This window comes from Dioscorea cayenensis, chromosome 7, assembly GCF_009730915.1.
Source record: "Dioscorea cayenensis subsp. rotundata cultivar TDr96_F1 chromosome 7, TDr96_F1_v2_PseudoChromosome.rev07_lg8_w22 25.fasta, whole genome shotgun sequence".
Taxonomy (NCBI): Eukaryota; Viridiplantae; Streptophyta; class Magnoliopsida; order Dioscoreales; family Dioscoreaceae; genus Dioscorea; species Dioscorea cayenensis.
Window position 1 is genome coordinate 17,976,118 of NC_052477.1, and position 17,420 is coordinate 17,993,537.

General features: G+C 36.2%; 1 protein-coding gene across 1 annotated transcript; it reads right to left on the minus strand.

The window, feature by feature from the left end:
- Positions 1-2,226: 2,226 nt before the first annotated feature.
- LOC120265417 (uridine 5'-monophosphate synthase) lies at positions 2,227-7,031 on the minus strand. The gene is made up of 6 exons (XM_039273316.1): positions 6,001-7,031; positions 5,366-5,449; positions 4,531-4,613; positions 4,351-4,438; positions 4,014-4,268; positions 2,227-2,619 (listed from the first exon to the last, which is right to left on the minus strand). The coding sequence occupies exons 1-6, from the start codon at positions 6,784-6,786 to the stop codon at positions 2,491-2,493; spliced, it is 1,425 nt and encodes a 474-aa protein (XP_039129250.1). The 5' UTR covers positions 6,787-7,031; the 3' UTR covers positions 2,227-2,490.
- Positions 7,032-17,420: the final 10,389 nt, after the last annotated feature.

Consider the following 17,420-nt stretch of genomic DNA (forward strand, 5'->3'; position numbering starts at 1 on the left):
AACAGAGATCTTCAATCATTCCCACATGGTGATGGGCTGCCACTGTTTAGAGATATTGCGAAGAATTTTAGATTTAATGCAGTAGGTGTAAATGGATATCGGTTGTCGTACCTTTGGGATGAACAGATTGATAACTGAGCTCTTGGAATGGTAGGTATTACACAAAATATGGACAAAAATATATAATTATGGATCTCTTTTCCTGTAATTTTAATTAGATGTAAATTGCAGATGTCTGTGGAGGTGAGAGCATAACACTGAGTGAGGCTAACTGGTGAGATATTTGTCAATCAGACCACTGGTTTGCAGCCATACTCTCCAAACAAGCAATGTGAGTGTAAAATACAATATAAAGTAGCAAAATCCATTTTATTCTCCATTGATTATGTCGCTATTGCACCTCAAGATGAGCTCAGAGTCTGCAGTATTGATGATGATGATGAATCTCATTGTTCAGTCATTCAGTTTGATACCAAAGATATAAAGGGATCAAGAGCTTCTATCAAGTTCTATTCTCTTCTGGGAATCAGGTTCCCTTAACTGCACCAGTGGGGAATGGCGTATTCTGCAGGTGAGCTGCTACTTTTTTTTTATATAATTTACGAAAATCCACAATTAATTTCTGTAATATATTCAAATATTTATTTTGTATTCTTAAACTCAAAAAAATGCCATGTTGGTGCTTGAACAGCACAAATTAAAAATCATAATTACATTTTTTTTTTTTTCAGTTTTATGAACGGAATGGTATTATCAGTTATCCTCCTCCACCTGTTTATTCATACATCAGCAGGCTGAGTTACAAATTGGCGTTGCATGGGAAACCAGGAACACCAGTATTTTTGAGCTTCACACAAATTAATACTAACAAGGAGTTGGATTGTGTTTCTGTTCATGAAATCAAAGAAGACCAGAAGTTCTCTCAAGTTGCGAACTTTTCAGGTTCATATTCTCATTCTAATGTCCCTCGCAAGATGAATTTAACAGGTAAGGTTATGATCATCTTCACCACCAAAACAGACCAAGGCAATGGATGGTCTACAGAATTCAGTATATCTTCCCCAGATAAGCCACACAAGTTGATGTTTATAGTCATAGTTCTAGTTGCCAGTTGCCACATCCGTGGTGGTCTTCGTGCTTCTTGTGGTGATCATACTCACGTTACTGAGATTTAAACAAAGAGTTGCAAATGCAAGTGTAGAAGAGGAACTAACAGTAATGAATTTGGAATCTGCCAAAAAAGAAGGTTCACTAGGTGAAGGTCCCTCAGCAATTGTTTACGGAGCCGTAATGGGTGGGGGAAAATGGTTGCAGTGAAATACCTAAAAGAGGAGAAAGCAGAGACATCAGACTTGGAAGAAAGGATCCTGCTCAGAGTCTCTAATCATCGTCACATTGTTACCTTTGTAGGCCATTCAGAGGACAATCTAGGAAAAAAGTTTCTGGCATTTGAGCTCATGACTAGAGGTACATTGAGCCACAATTTGAGTGAGAGGAGAACTCACCTGGGAGAAAAGACACACCATTGCTCTCCAGATTGCTCTTGCTATTCAGAAACTGCATGTGTGCTCAAAGCCTCCTTTATATCATGGTAATTTGAGATCAGATAATGTATTGTTTGATGAGTCCTGGAATGCAAAGCTGGGGGGATTTGGTAGTGCAAAGTGCTGCAGGAAAGACGATTGGACTATCGGAAACCAATCAGAGATGGAAGAGGATATTCAGAACTTTGGGTGTGGTTCCGGTGGAGCTTTTAAGGGGAAGATTCTGAATAGTAAGTTCATCGCCTTACTGCCCAATGTATCTTGATGAGGTGAATGTGATTGTTGCAGGGAAAGAGTGTCTTGATCAGAGGTTAGAGTTTCCACAAGAGGATAACAAGATTATAGGTCTGGCCAAGTTGGGACAGATCGCAAAGTGGTGCATCAATGCCAGGAGAAACCTTACAGGGGAGAGCACTAGACCAAAGATTGCAGATATCCTACAAAGCCTGAAACAAGTAAAGCAGCTATCGCAAGGAAACAATATCAGATGAGATAATTCATCAATTGCAGTTAGTCTGTGGTAATCATATGCTGTGTAAATAAGCAATACTTTCTTCATATTGTAGTAAAGATCTCTGTAAAACTGTTGACAAAGAGAACCCTGTCAAAAATAAGCCATCACCAAACCTTGGCATGCTAACAAGAGAACTAAATCATAGAAAAGGAACCGCCCCTTGGGCTGTGATTAAGAATGTAAATGTGCTCTTTATTACTCTAACAAGAAACCAGAGCTATATCATTTTTAAAAATTCCAAATTACATGAGGCCACAACCAAGAATTAGAATTACGCCAAAACAAGGAACTCATGTTTATGCTGTTGCCTTTGGATCAGAATACCGTACAATGCAGATCATTAACAATACCATAATGGTATAAGGAACATTTCAATGATCCTTTGACACCATCAGTTAAACATATAATCTGCACGTAAAATGGGCAGTAAGTTCATTTACAACTAGCCCTATAAGCATCCCAGCCTTGAATGCGATACTCTCTGGCGGCTGCTGCAGGATTGCTTGCTTTTATGATTCCACGACCAACTATAATCATATCACTACCTCTGTCGTGAATAACCTGTGGTGAAGGACCAGTTGAGTTATATGGGTACAAATATGCAGGAAAGAGTAAGAATGCTTAAAAGGTATAACATGCACTGACAATTAAATTCAAAGGAACTTAATTTAATCTATAAAATTAGCATCAAACAAAAAAACCGTTTAACACTTAAAAAAAAAGCTTTTATCAACGAAATGTGACCAGTTAAAAATTCAATCCATTTGATGAAAAAGTTTCTTTGCTCAAAATTTAATTATAAAACAAATTTATAACCCATTTCAATCCAATTCACCATTAAAATTTAAACTTCTATGAATGGAGCTTCAGTAACATGTAAAGAATTAAAAGCATAATGGAAGTAGTATAGTGCTTTCATTCAAAGGTTCCAAAATTGTTTCTAATATTTTGGAGGTAAAATGAAAATATGCCTAATAATATTTTTCATACCTAAATGGAAAAGAAGAAAAACATATCAGACAGTTTCTGTCAAGATATCCAAAGTGAAATTATACATACTTCCAGTGATCCATATGACAAAGAATATAACTTGATCGATAATATAGATATCAATTAAATTGGAGAATGCGTAAAATAGGGCAAGACCATCAATAACACAGACAAGATCACATTTGGATCAAGTGCCTAGCATTTTGAGGTATGTTTTGTAGACTTGATTAATGCACTAGTGACACAATTCTGCATCCAGAAAGAATAGTTTAATTTTCCTACCAACAGAATGGTTATACAGATGGATTTGCTCATAAGGGAAAAACAGGCAAAACATATTTCCTTATGTTATAGGTTAGGGAGCTGTTACTGCTTCCAAGGGAACCATTCCTCAAGGATTGTGAGAGCACAAAGTTCCATTGCAATATACCATTTTGAGGTGATCACTAGGTTCATTATAAGTTGAAGTCTACTGCAAAACAGTTTCATACTACGACATGAAAAAGTTAACTTCATTCCTTGAGACCATTGGTGATAATAGCTGAAGGTATTCATTAGACAAATTACCAGAGTTAGAGACATATCCAGTGCAACATGTATCAAGTGAGGCCTACCTGATAATTCTCGAATGTAGAGGTCACTCTTTACGTAAACACGACAGCTAAAATCTTGCTTTTTTTTCAAAAATAGATTTTACCTAAACTAAGATATGACTCAAAATACCAAAATATGAATAAAATAAATTCTCAGCTCACATTTCAGGTCACTGAATTTCACATAGCCCTTACCTATGTGATAGGTGACCTACACTTGAGTTAGCAAAAACTAATATTATAAGATAATGCCCCTCATCAAGGTCTAGATGTACTGAATGTGCTAGCAAACAAACTATTGTGACCACGTCAGTATTGGGATTTGAGAACTTGATTCTAGGAAACTTAATCAAATAGCGACAAAGGCCTTACAGAATAAGGAGTATTGTATTGCTGGCCCAATGAATCTCCTCCAGAAACCATTTGAACTCCTGGTGTTGCATGAATAAAAGAAGGATCTATAGGTCCACATTGCCATGATGCTGGGTTGACAGATATAAATCCAATAACAAAATCTGAATGTTGCTCAGCAATTTTCACTGCAGCTAACGTGTAATCACCCTTCGCAAGGTTACCAGATGAACTCATTTCAGCAAGCAATAACAGTCCCCTCCCACGAGGCAAACCCTGTAATATTTATTAGAAACTCTCAGACAAGTTGAATCTAATATGAAAGGCTAAAGACCAAACACAACTTTGAACCACATACCTTCAACTTAAGACCATCAACAATTCCCGGTCCTGAAATTATGTGTGCATTAACGATATCTGCCCATTCCAAAATGCGAAAGATACCTCTAAGAAAACAAATAAGCAAACTAATAAGTTTGTCATGAAGAGACACCGTTAGGAAAGTATTCAATTATAAGACAGTAAGGTTGCACCATACCCTTCATACTGCATTGTTACAGTATTGCCAATGTCAGCAAACTTTCGGTCCTCAAAGATTAAAAAGTTGTGCTTTTCTGCAACCTTCAGAATGTATTGAAACTAATCATTATGGAATTCACAGATATGATATGGCAATTTTCAATGAGAATTAATATGTACATTACTATAAGTTCTCAATTATCATTCTCATAGGGTAAGCAGCACCAGAAAAAAAATATAGCATCACAGTTTGCAGATACAGACTCGATCGTGAATAACTTGGAATTTCAAGGCAAATAGTAGTAAAAGAAGTACAAAGTAAGAGCGAATTCTTACACATTATTAAGGAGGTTTATGTCTTTGACAAGAACCCCAAAATCAACATTAAAGAAACAGGGTACCTTTTATGTTCTCAATTATAGTTTTTCACAGGGCCAGCAACACAAGAAATAATCTAATGTTACAATTTGCAAACATATAATACATGAAAAAGTTGGAATTCCAACGCAAATAGGTTACCTGTATGTCAACTATCATTTGCTAAAAAACAAATAGTTCCACCAAGTTAATTTGTATATTGAAAATGAAATATTCAAGTTGAGAATATATATATATATATATATAATTTATTTCATCACAGCCGTTTTCTAGAGTCTTATATTAAACCCACAAATATAATAGCTTCATTTTCCCCACTTCAAGAAAAAGTTCTGTGACTGCTTAAAATCAAGTTTATCAAAGTATCACATAAATACTTCTCCCAGACAAGCATGAACAAGTAATGTTGTGCCTGCAACACTAAAGCTCAAATGGGCATAATAAGATCTAGATTGACTAGGTTTAAAAATGTATACCGCACGCAGACGAGAACCAAATTCTGGAGTGAAATCTGGCAAGATGTCCACATGGGTTTTCAGTAAACAGATTTCTGGTCCAACCTGCACAAGATACAGGTCTTCTCTTGTTAATGAAGCAAATATGAGTTAATAATTTCAAAACTAAATTAAAAAGAATGATAAATATAATCCAGACAGTTGTCAAGATATCAATCACATATAGCACAAGAATAAGAATCTCAACATGAGATAGGGTTTCTACTTTATGCCCAAACGTCACAATGGGAAAAAGGAAAATAAAGTTATCCAGAAAAACACTGGTCACAGAGCTTGAAAGGTTCTCCGAAATAGAACGTGCAAAAGAGCACCCTACTTGCCCCTTTCAATCAAAAAAATTGGAAACAGATGAGCAAATAGAAATCATTCCTACACCAGTTAAGCATCATCAACAAGTTCTCATACATATTAAAATAAAATATATGACAATAAAAGAGCCACAACTAGTATAATACTCTAATTAGCGAGGAAAAATACAAACTTTCAATCATATCTCAAGCATTAATAACAAATTGAAGCAATAGAGAACCAAAGTAAAGATTAAAGAACCAATAAATACTAATAAATCATTGCAAACTCATTACTATTGATCAAACCTCATCTGCGATTGCAAGCAGTTCCTCAGCAGTGCCAACATCAGCTGCAAGGCAGAGATTGCTCTGCTTCTCCTCCATCACTTCAAACAATCGCCTCCCAGTGGGGTTCTTCGCCATGCCCGCCCTAGCCCCGAATGAAACCCTGGCTACAACCTTATTCTCCACAGATGGTGCCACGGGAACCGCAACCCGTCGGTTTCCGTCCAAGAAATCCCTTACATTCTTCGCAACAGCATCCGAAACCCTCCCCTTGCTCACAAGCACAGCAATCATATACGACAGAGTGAAAAGCGAATGCAACGTAATACCCTGAGCCGCAAGGTTCTCCCGGCCACCCTGCTCGCGATCAATAACAACAACAGCATCAGAGACCACAAGCCCCTCATCACGAAGTGGGGCGGCAGTCTCAAGCACAGAAGCGCCACTAGTGACGAGATCCTCAACAATAAGGCAACACTGGCCGGATCGAAAAGACCCCTCAATCGATTTCGCAGTGCCATGAGACTTGACCTCCTTGCGGCGCATGAGCATAGGAATAGAATTGGAGATCGAGATGGCGGTGGCAATCGGAAGGGCGGTGTAAGGAACTCCGCAGATAAGGTCGAAGGGTTGGGTCGAAGAAGGGAGAGAAGCGTGAAGAAGAGATGCAATGCGAGAGAGGATGGAAGGATAGGAGATGATGAGACGGAGGTCGATGTAGATAGGAGAGGAGATGCCGGATTTGAGCTTGAAGTTACCAAGCTTCACGGCCTCGATCTCATGGAGATCGACGATGAGGTCCTCCATTCTTGGCTTCAGATGATGGAGAAGAAGAGGAGGAGAAGGAGGAGCAGGCGACGAAAAGGGAGGAGAGAGGAAGGAGAGAGCAGCGGAGGTGGAGGCGGTTTAATAGAGGAGCAGTGAGGTTGTGAGAAGGGAGAAGACGAGGGTGGTGGCCAAAGGGATGAGTGAGACCGTTGGATGGAAAGATGGGAAGAAATGGACGGTGAGAGATGGAGCACACGTGGGAGTGCATTGTGATTGTGAAATGTGTTGGGTTTTTGAGTTTTTGAAGGAATAGAATAATAAAGGGTTTCTTGGGCGTTTATTAATATCTTGAATTTGATGGATATGTTTGAGCAGGGTAACATTTTTGTTTTTATTTGATTGTAATTTAGTTTGTTTTTTATAAAATTGATGTGAATTTGTTTGTCTGGTTCTTTTTATATATTTTAAAATAAAAATAATAATGTTAGAATAAAAAAGACAAGACAAGATAAAAAATTATAAGAAATAATAATAATTTAAAAAATTCGTTTTTATCCTATCTTCTCATAGGAAAAATAAAAAATAAACAAAAGGGATGATTTCATCTTATGGAGGCCGGCAATAGAAAATGGCTTAGAAATTTTAAATTAAGGGAAAATGAGAGAACAGTGACCCACTCCATGCGGTTCTTCCTAAGCGGATTTGCTTTTCTCCCTCGGTGCCTGCTTGAGATTCGCATAATTTTTATTTTTTTAATATCTTAAATAGTTTTGTACAACTCCGATTTTAGTCTCTTCCCTTTATTTTATCGTGTTTCTCCCTCTATATTTTTTAATCAAGTCAATTCAAGGGGTATGTTGGGTGTTTTATTATTGAAATGTTATAATGAAATTTAATTAATAAAATAGTAATTTTTTAGAAAATAATTTTTTTTTGTATGCATTAAAATTTTTAATTAAATTGATGAAAAACAATATTTATACAATGAATTTTAAACATTAGATTAATTAACATAAATTACATAATTTAGATATTTAATTCTAATAAGTAAATAAAATATATTTTTTTTCTTTAATAATATATTTGAATAAATAAAAATAAGTAATTTACATACCTATTATAATAATTAAAATGAACAATAATATTTAAAATATTTACCATATTTAGTTTTTTAAAATGAAAGATTTTATTTAATTTAATTGCTAATTCTAATATTAAAATAATTAATTATATTTTAAATAATTCAAGTAAATATAGACATTAATTCGTCATTAAATATATATATATATATATTATTTCTTTATAATAAGAGTATAAAGTAATTTTCTCACATCTCATCTTATTTTTTCTATTCCCAATAAGTTATTTTTCCAACCAAAAGCATTTTTTAAAATATTACAAAAAAAAATATTTATCATAATATTCTGAATTATTTACCAGAATTCGCATTTTGGGAGAAAACGTAAAAGTTTTCCTATTTTCACTTTTTTTATTTTTTTTATTTATTAATTATGGAAAACGGGAATTGCTCTCTTGTTTTTATTTTTTTAAAAAATTAATGAAAATTCGATTTGCACTTTATCTTTTTAAAAAATATATTATATTATAATATTATATATATAATATCTATATTAGTGTCTGTTAGTCAGTGGTGGGTAACGTCTATAATACCATTGAATTTTTTTATTATTTTTTATTTCTTATATAATCACAACTTTCCCATTCCATACCATATCCCCTCCATTCTCATTTTCTCCCTTTCTAATCCTATTTCAACTTCTAGTTATCTGGTGTTTTATATTTATATGTATACGGGATTTCTGTTGATAATTTTTTATGGTGTTCTTAAGATTACAAGGTGATCACATTTCATCCATTTTGCCGAAAAAGAGAATTTTGTTATACTTAGATAACCTTTAGGTTAACTATTTATTAATAATTATATTAAGTCATTAGCTTCTATTAATAATTGTATTATCTCATAATTATTAATTGTATTAACAATTGTCTTATTAGCGCCCCAAGCATGTTTAATTAGATAGCCCACTATAGTTTTAGGCTTTTTTTAATAATTTATTACGTCATTAGTTTTTATGAATAATTGTATTATATCATAATTAATTATTGTATTTATAATCATTATATTAGCGCAGAAGCATGTTTTTTAGATTACCTAGCATATTATTAGGTTAATTTTTAATAATAATTGTATTAAGTCATTAGTTTATATTAATAATTGTATTATTTCATAATTATTAATTGTATTAATAATTGTCTTATTAGCGCCCAAGCATGTTTAATTAGAAAACCCACTATCTTTTTAGGCTAATTTTTTTATTAATAATTGTATTATGTTATTAGTTTTTATGAATAATTTTATTATGTCATAATTAATTATTATTTTAATAATTGTTATATTAGTGTTCAAGCATGTTTATTTAGATAACCTAGTATATTATTAGGTTAATTATTTATTAATAATTGTATTAAGTCATTAGTTTTTGTTAATAATTGTATTATGTCATAATTATTAATCGTATTAATAATTGTCTTATTAGTGGCCCAAGCATGTTTAATTAGATAACCCATTATATTTTTAGACTAATTTTTTATTAATAATTGTATTAGGACATTAGTTTTTATTAATAATTGTATTATTCGCAATTAATTATTGTATTAATAATTATTATATTATGGCCGAAGCATGTTTATTTAGATAACCTAGTATATTATGGTTTAGTGTGCAATCAATGTTTATGATTTAGTGTGCAATCAATGTTTAATTTTTTGATGATTTATGTTTGGATTTAAGATTTATTTCGTTCCTTATATTTTTTCAGGTCAACCTATTTTATTTTTCTATTTGTGTTATTTATTATGAAATTGATTAATTTATAACTTCTTACAGCCTGATCAGGTTCTAAGGTGCAAATATGTGTCTATTGTAGAGCCTACTCCTGAAATTATAGGTCTTTACGAGAAGCTAGATTCTATCATGCGCCTCACATTCTTAATTTCCAAATTGATGCCACTGTTGTGAGAGCATTAGTGGAGAGATGGCGGACAGAAACACACACGTTCCACTTTACGTGTAGTCAAACAACAATCACGTTAGAAGATGTGGCGCTATTACTGGGCTTACCCATTAACGGCCACGAAGTCATCAAGCAGACTTCTCGCTTAGGAAGTGCTATCTCTGCGGAGTTGCTCTGAGTGGTCCCACTGGCAGATCAAAGGAAAGGTCAAAGTATAACACTAACATAACTTGAGGAAACATTTTGCATGTTGTCATACGATGCTGGTCAATGAAAGATAGAATGTTATGCACGTGCCTATATCCTAATACTTATCGGTTGCGTCCTTTTGTCGGATATATCCCAGAACAGGGTTCATCTTAAGTTGTTACCACTTCTGAGGGATTAAGAGAAGCAGGAAGATACAGTGGGGGTTCAGCATGTCTAGCAACCCTGTGTAGGTCTTTATGTCGTGTATCCAACAAGGATATGAAGAATATCAGTGGATTAATTATATTACTTTAATCATGGGCACGGTACAAGAATTCAAATATATCCCCTCGATCCCTTTCTATCGTATCCTTTCCTCTGGCACGTAGGTGAGAAAAAATCAAATTGTTGCTTCATTTTATACTCAATTATAATACATTGAATTGTAATTCATTTTTATTTTTTAGGTGGGCGCACATTGAAGTGAATGACGATAGCCGCAGCAACAAGCACAATATATAGGTATACATGTATTTACTAGATCGCTTAGAGATGTAATAGGTAATGTTATTAAGACAATTGATAATTCATGCACCTATTTTAGGTATTAATAATAGTTGATTATTTGGTAAATAATTTTGAACAGTTTATATGGTTGCCTTACGATGCGCATGAGATAATAGCACAAGTGCCACTTAACATTTTTTGCTGACAGACCTTTGTGGACTGTGTTTACATCATTTATTTGCTTTGAAGTTGTTGAGTGACACCAAACTGATTGGATAACAAGATAATTAAGCTTCTCGCAAGGTGTTCCGCTTGCTCCAGTTTGAATTGGGCCGACCTATGATCATGATCTTCGTGGAAAAACTGACACAAATTGGGTATTGATGTACAAGAGATGGATTGCATATTGGAGAGATAGAGCATCACGTTGCCTCACCCTTCATGTTCCTGCTGAGAATAACGTAGTGTCGGTGATATATTATAAATGGTATACTACTAACACCATACTATTTTTATCGACTGATCAGGACCTGTCGAATCCTCGTACGAGAGGGAATGCTCTTCCATCGCCATTCAAAGCATTTCCAATAGCAGTTGTAGACGTGCCACCAACGAGTCCTCCTCTACAAAGACGTCATTGGCATAGTTCTTGGGCCGAACAAGATGATGCACATATTCCTCATCAACTACAACACTAGGCGTACAAATCATTTCACTCATCAGATGATATCAACGTTACTCGATCGTCTGGTCTCTATGGATTTCCTCCAATTGAGCACAGCAGATACTCGGTTGATTTCGGGATGGACTTTGTGTGGAATTTATTTTTTGCGATAAATCATGTTTGAATCCAGCTTTGAATGATCCTTAGAGATCATTGCTGATGCACATGTGTGAGGCCCAGTGTACTTTGTAATTTCCCAAAGCTGTCTCCACTTGTTGTAGGACGCGCGAACTCTCCAATTGCATCCCATCGCCATATGACTTGCATTTACCTAAGTACTGAGTCGGATTGGACTCAATAACTTTGTATTCCACAGAATTAAGTAAGCAGTAATGCTTAATTGCGGTCACAGCATCATCTTTACTTCAAAATCTCATGCCTACATGCAGATTTCCATTTGTCATCGCTCCGCTTAATATATCGGCGTACAATAAAAAGTACTCGGGGAATTCTTGTACAAACATTGCTTCCAAATCAAGGGTCTACATATGTGCTAAAGGCTCTATTGATGCCATCGTGAAATTATGGCCGGGTAAAAGAACATATTCAAAATTACGGTCTTCTAAGTGAATGTCATCGATGCTTACTTCAGTGTCCTCCCCAAAAGCTGTCACCGTCGTCATCCTCATCATCTCCACTAGATCGCCATACCGACTGAATTTGGTTTCATAAGTATCATGAAAAGAGCTCGTTCCGTTTTCTGGATGTTGGGAATTAGTAAAATCAATATTGGGTGGTGGATCATCTTGTGCCCTCCACTACTTAGAGAGCCTTTCAGGTTCATTAACTTGGCATGGTGATGAAATCCTCTCCTATCCCATGTTGCGTTGAACTTAGTTATCTGTGGTGGTTTGTTGTCGGGATATGTCCTAAGCTTTATCGGTTGCGTCCTCATGCCAGATATGTCCCAGAATAGGGTTTATCTGAAGTGGTTACCACTTCTGAGGGATTTTAGAGAAGCAGGAAGATACAGTCGGAGTTCAACATGTCTAGCAACCCTGTACAGGTCTTAATGCCATGCATTCAACAAGGATATGAAGAATATCATTGGATCAATTATATTACTTCAATCATGGGCATGGTACAGGATTTAAAATATATCCCCTCGAACACGTTCTATCATATCCTTTCCTCTGGCCCATAGGTGAGAACAAATTAAATTGTTGCTTTATTTTATACTCAATTATTATACATTGAATTGTCATTCATTCTTATTTTTTAGGTGGGTGAACATTGAAGTGGATGACAATAACCGCAACAACAAGCACAATGTAAAGGTATACAGGTAGTTACTAGATCGCTTAGAGATGCAACAGGTAATGTTATTAAAACAACTAATAATTCATGCACATATTTTAGGTATTAATAGTTGTTGATTATTTTATAAATAATTTTGAACAGTTTATATGGCATCCTTATGATGCAGACGAGATAATAGCTCAAGTGCCACTCGATATTTTTGCTAACAAACCTTTGTGGACTACGTTTACATCATTGATTTGCTTTGATTTTGTTGAGTGGCACCAAACTGATTGGATAACAAGATAATTTGGCTTCACCCAAGGTGTTTAGCTTGCTCCAGTTTGCATTGGACTGATCCGTAATCATGATCTTCGTGCAAAACTGACACAGATTGCATACTGATGCATAGGAGATGGATTGGATATTGGAGAGATAGAGCATCACGTTGCCTCACCATTCATGACCTTGCTGAGAATAACATAATGTCGGCAGAATATTATGAATGGTATACTACCAATACCATACTATTTTTATCGAGTGATCAGGACCTGTTGAATTCTAGTATGAGAGGGAACTCTCTTCCATCACCACTCAGAGCGTTTCCAATAGCAGTTGTAGACGTGCCACCAACGAGTCCTCCTTTATAAAGATGTCGTCGCTATAGTTCTCGGGTCGAGCACGATGAGGCACATATTCCTTGTCAACTACAACATGAGGCGTACTAGTCATTTCACTCATCAGATGATATCAACATTACTTGATCGTCTGATCTCCATGGATTTCTTCCAGTTGAGCCCAGTAGATACTCTGTTGATTGGGGATGGACTATGTGTGGAATTTATTTTTGGCGATAAATCATGTTTGAATCCAACTTTGAATGATCCTACGAGATCATTGCTAATGCACATATGTGAGGCCCAGTGTACTTTGTAATTTTCCAAAGCTGTCTCTGTTTGCTATAGGACGCGTGAACCCTCCAATTGCATCCATCGCCATATGACTTGCATTTACCTAAGTACCGAGTCAGATCGGACTCGATAACTTTGTATTTCATAGAATTAAGTAAGCAGTAATGTTTAGTTGCAATCAAAACATCACCTTTGCTTTGAAATCTCATGCCTACATGGAGATCTCCATTTGTCATTGCTCTGCTTATTGTATCGGTGTACAATAAAGGGTACTCTGGGAATTTTTGTACAGACATTGCTTCCAAATCAAGGGTCTGCATATGTGCTGTAAGCTCCTTGAAATTATGGCCGGGTAAAGGAACGTCTTCAAAATTACAGTCTTCTAAGTGAATGTCATCAACGCTTGCTTCAGTGTCCTCCCCAAAACTGTCACCGTAGTCATCCTCATCATCTCCACTAGATCGCCATACTGACCGAATTCAGTTTCATGAGTATCATGAAAAGAGCTCGTTCCATTTTCTGGATGTTGTGAATTAGTAAAATCAATATTGGTGGTGGATCATCTTGTGCCCTCCACTCCATAAAGAGCCTTTCAGGTTCATTAACTTGGCATGGTGATGAAATCCTCTCCCGTCCCATGTTGCGTTGAACTTAGTCATCTGTGGCGATTTGTTGTCGGGATATGTCCTAAGGCTTATCGATTGCATACTCATGCCAAATATGTCCCATAACAGGGTTCATCTGAAGTGGTTACCACTTATGAGGGATTTTACAAAAGCAGAAAGATACAGTTGGGGTTCAACATGTCTAGCAACCCTGGATAGGTCTTTATGCCGTGCATCCAACTAGGATATGAAGAATATCAGTGGATCAATGATATTACTTCATTCATGGTCATGGTACAGGATGTCAAATATATCCCCTCGAACGCGTTCTATTTTGTGCTAATTATTGACTAGTGCAGGTTTGACCAACCTACTTTGTACTAATTACTAACAGGTGTAGGTTTGATAGTCATACTTTGTGCTAATTACTGATCGGTATAGGTTTGATCAACCTACTTTATGCTAATTACTGATCAGTGCAGGTTTGACCGACCTACTTTGTGCTAATTACTAACTAGTGTAGGTTTGACCGTCTTATTTTGTACTAAGTACTGACCAGTGTAGGTTAAACTACCCTACTTTGTACTAATTTTCAACAAGTGCATGTTTTACCATCGTAATTACTGACCTATGTATGTTTTCCTGTCCTACTTTATACTAAGTACTTCTTGTAATAATTTTCTACTAGTTCAAGTTTGACAGTTTTATTTCTAATATTTTTCGAGATTTCTAGTTTTTTTTAAAAAAATAAAACGTTATATATATATATATATTAACTATTATTTTCTAGTTAAGAAATTAACTATATTAAAAAATATTTGTTTAACTCCTAACGACAGCATGCAATCTCTGTTAAGATCTAAAAAAAAAGGGATAACGGGAGTTAATCTCCCGTTTTCTAATTTTGTTTTATTAAAAAAAAAAAAAAAACAAGAAAATTGTTTTCACATTTTTTTAATTAAAAAATACGAAAACGGGATAGATTCTCCCGCTTTCTATTTTTTTAAAAAAATTAAAAAGGTTGAAAATGGGAAAGTTTTCCCGTTTTCCCCAAACTTGCGCATTCTGGTAAATAATTCAGAACATGCGTGTTTTGGTAAATATTTTTTTTGTAATATTTAAAAAAAAGCCCCAATCAAGCATAGTTTTAATTCTCATTCTCATTACCCCTTTTCATTACTCCATTCCCACTCCATTCCTATTTCGGAACCAAACTTGCACTAGTTCAGAAGTTTTCTTGGTTGCTTTAGCTGTGGCCTTCTCTGCTTGCATGTTCTCCACAGCCTCAACTGGTCCAAACGACCCAATTGCTTTAAGTAAGGGAAGGCTTGTTTCTAAGTCCCGCAGTAGTTGGATGATACTGAAATAATAGACTTTAGTAATTAAAAACAATAATAAAATCTTCTAATATAAAATAAAAATAATAATAAGAAAACACTAACCTTAAGCCATCTATTCCATACTTCAATATTGCAAGTCACACACTTGTTCATATCATCCCATTTAAACCCAAAAGCAACATGCTTAATATCTCTTATATTTCCCTATATTGGCTTTTCAAAGTCTTTAGCCTTGTGACAAGGTCCCCTTGCTTATATCCCGCAAGTGCACGGGTTTGTCAAAGTAATAATCCCGGGTGAGCGGGGTCGAATCCACAGGGAGTAGGGAGTAAAGACACTTAATTCGATTCTTAGCTATGTGGAGTATCAACAATGATAAGTGTGGTAATGATTCAATTCTCAGAATTTAAAAAGCAACAAGTAAGAGAGCAAAAAGTAAGGAGGAGGCAAGGCAATCGATAAAGATGGGGTACTCGGATGATGTTTCACCCTAGGATAATCGCTTCAAGTGCAAGAACTCTCTATTATGCTTCCTAATCAATGTAACGGTGAGTCGTGGAAATCCTTACATACATAGTCCCAAATCTAAGTTCAACTATGCCTAACTCTATACATGTCCTGGAGGAGAAATCGAACAATCTCAACACCTCGCACTCGCATAGAGTTGCAATGAGCTCTAGGGATTCCAAGTGATAAATCTTTTCCTAGATTTAGACCTAACCCTTTGGTCCAGGCGGAAGGTCCTTAGCCACAATTAAGCCCTAGATACTAAGATCACCTCAACGTTTCACTCCATTGCACGCGCAACTAGGCCCCAGTGGAGGTTCATCCCTTAGACCATTCACTCTATTATGGCTGCAAAGAACTCGAGGAACGGAGGTAGAATCTATCACATCGGAGGGGAAAGGGGACGCTGCTGTACCTCTCGACTCACCCTCTCAACCCTCTCCAACCTAGCTTTGTCTAACGCTCGTGGTGTGTCACTCACTCACAAGGTTACCAACAAGAACTCTCAACCCTAGTGTCACTCTAGGGGAAATGTTCATACAATCAAGCATTCAAGGTTGGAACTCACAATAAACATCAATTTATTGAAAGCATAATAAAGAAGTTCAATGAAACGAATACATCCTAGGATTCACAATCATCCAAGTACCCACTAGGGGTTTAGCTCTCCATGGAGCTTAGTACAATCAAAGAAATAGAATGTAAAAGCAATGAATCCATAAAGAAACCCCCTCGATGGTCGTGTCGATGGTCTTGTGGAGAGTCCTCTACTCGTCGTCCAAGGATTCCTTCATCCGGTATAGGATACGCCTCGATCGAAGGTCCCCTACCAACCTTTTTCCTAATGGAATCACGATATTGGAGCCATAGAACCTCTCCAAAAACCTAGCCAATACCCCTCAAAACTCTAGCCGAAGCCCTCTCACAAGTTGCGGAAAAGATAGAGAAAAGAATAATGAAATCGGGGCTGAAATCGGCTTTAAATAGGGCTGGAATCGGGCGACTACACGGGCGTGTACGGAACACGAGCCCGTGCGGAATTTCCACACGGCCGTGGATAATTTTCACACGCCCGTGTGGATTCTCTGTTTCTCTGGTTTCTCGGCCGGCTGTGAACAGTGTTGCTACACTAATTGCTGCAGTGTTCTACTACAGTCATCGACCTGATTAACTTCCCAATTCCATACTTTCATCGGGGTAACGCAAACGGGCACACATTCACGTCGTGAATCACTTGCTTCTTCAATGATATACATGTTGGCGGGGCTCTTGTTCTTATATGCATAAGTCGGAATGCTCGAGCGTGACTGCCTTTGTGCCCCTCCAAATAGATGTGCTCACTCGATTGCGAGGAGGTTGGCACACACTCTAGCATCTCACACCTGACCTATGTCTTCGCGTTTGAACCTTAACAAGATCTCCTCCAAAATAGGTACATTATGATCCACATTGGCCCATTTCCTTCATACTCGGCCTCACAACCCTACCTGCATAAAAGTAACATAAAAACACACATATTAATGTAGAAAACTGAGGAAAGTAATGCTCAACATAAGGAATGAACGCTTCGCATTCATATCACACAAGCACTTATCACCTTGATTGAATATATGGAG

What these genes read in the sequence shown, in the direction of transcription:
- LOC120265417 (XM_039273316.1), bottom strand. Translation starts at nt 6,786, where the DNA reads ATGGAGGACCTCATCGTCGATCTCCATGAGATCGAGGCCGTGAAGCTT. An exon ending in TTGATGGTCTTAAGTTGAAG is followed by an intron (nt 4,269 to 4,350) that starts GTATGTGGTTCA and finishes TAAATATTACAG; the next exon opens with GGTTTGCCTCGTGGGAGGGG. An exon ending in AATACAATACTCCTTATTCT is followed by an intron (nt 2,620 to 4,013) that starts GTAAGGCCTTTG and finishes CCTTCACCACAG; the next exon opens with GTTATTCACGACAGAGGTAG.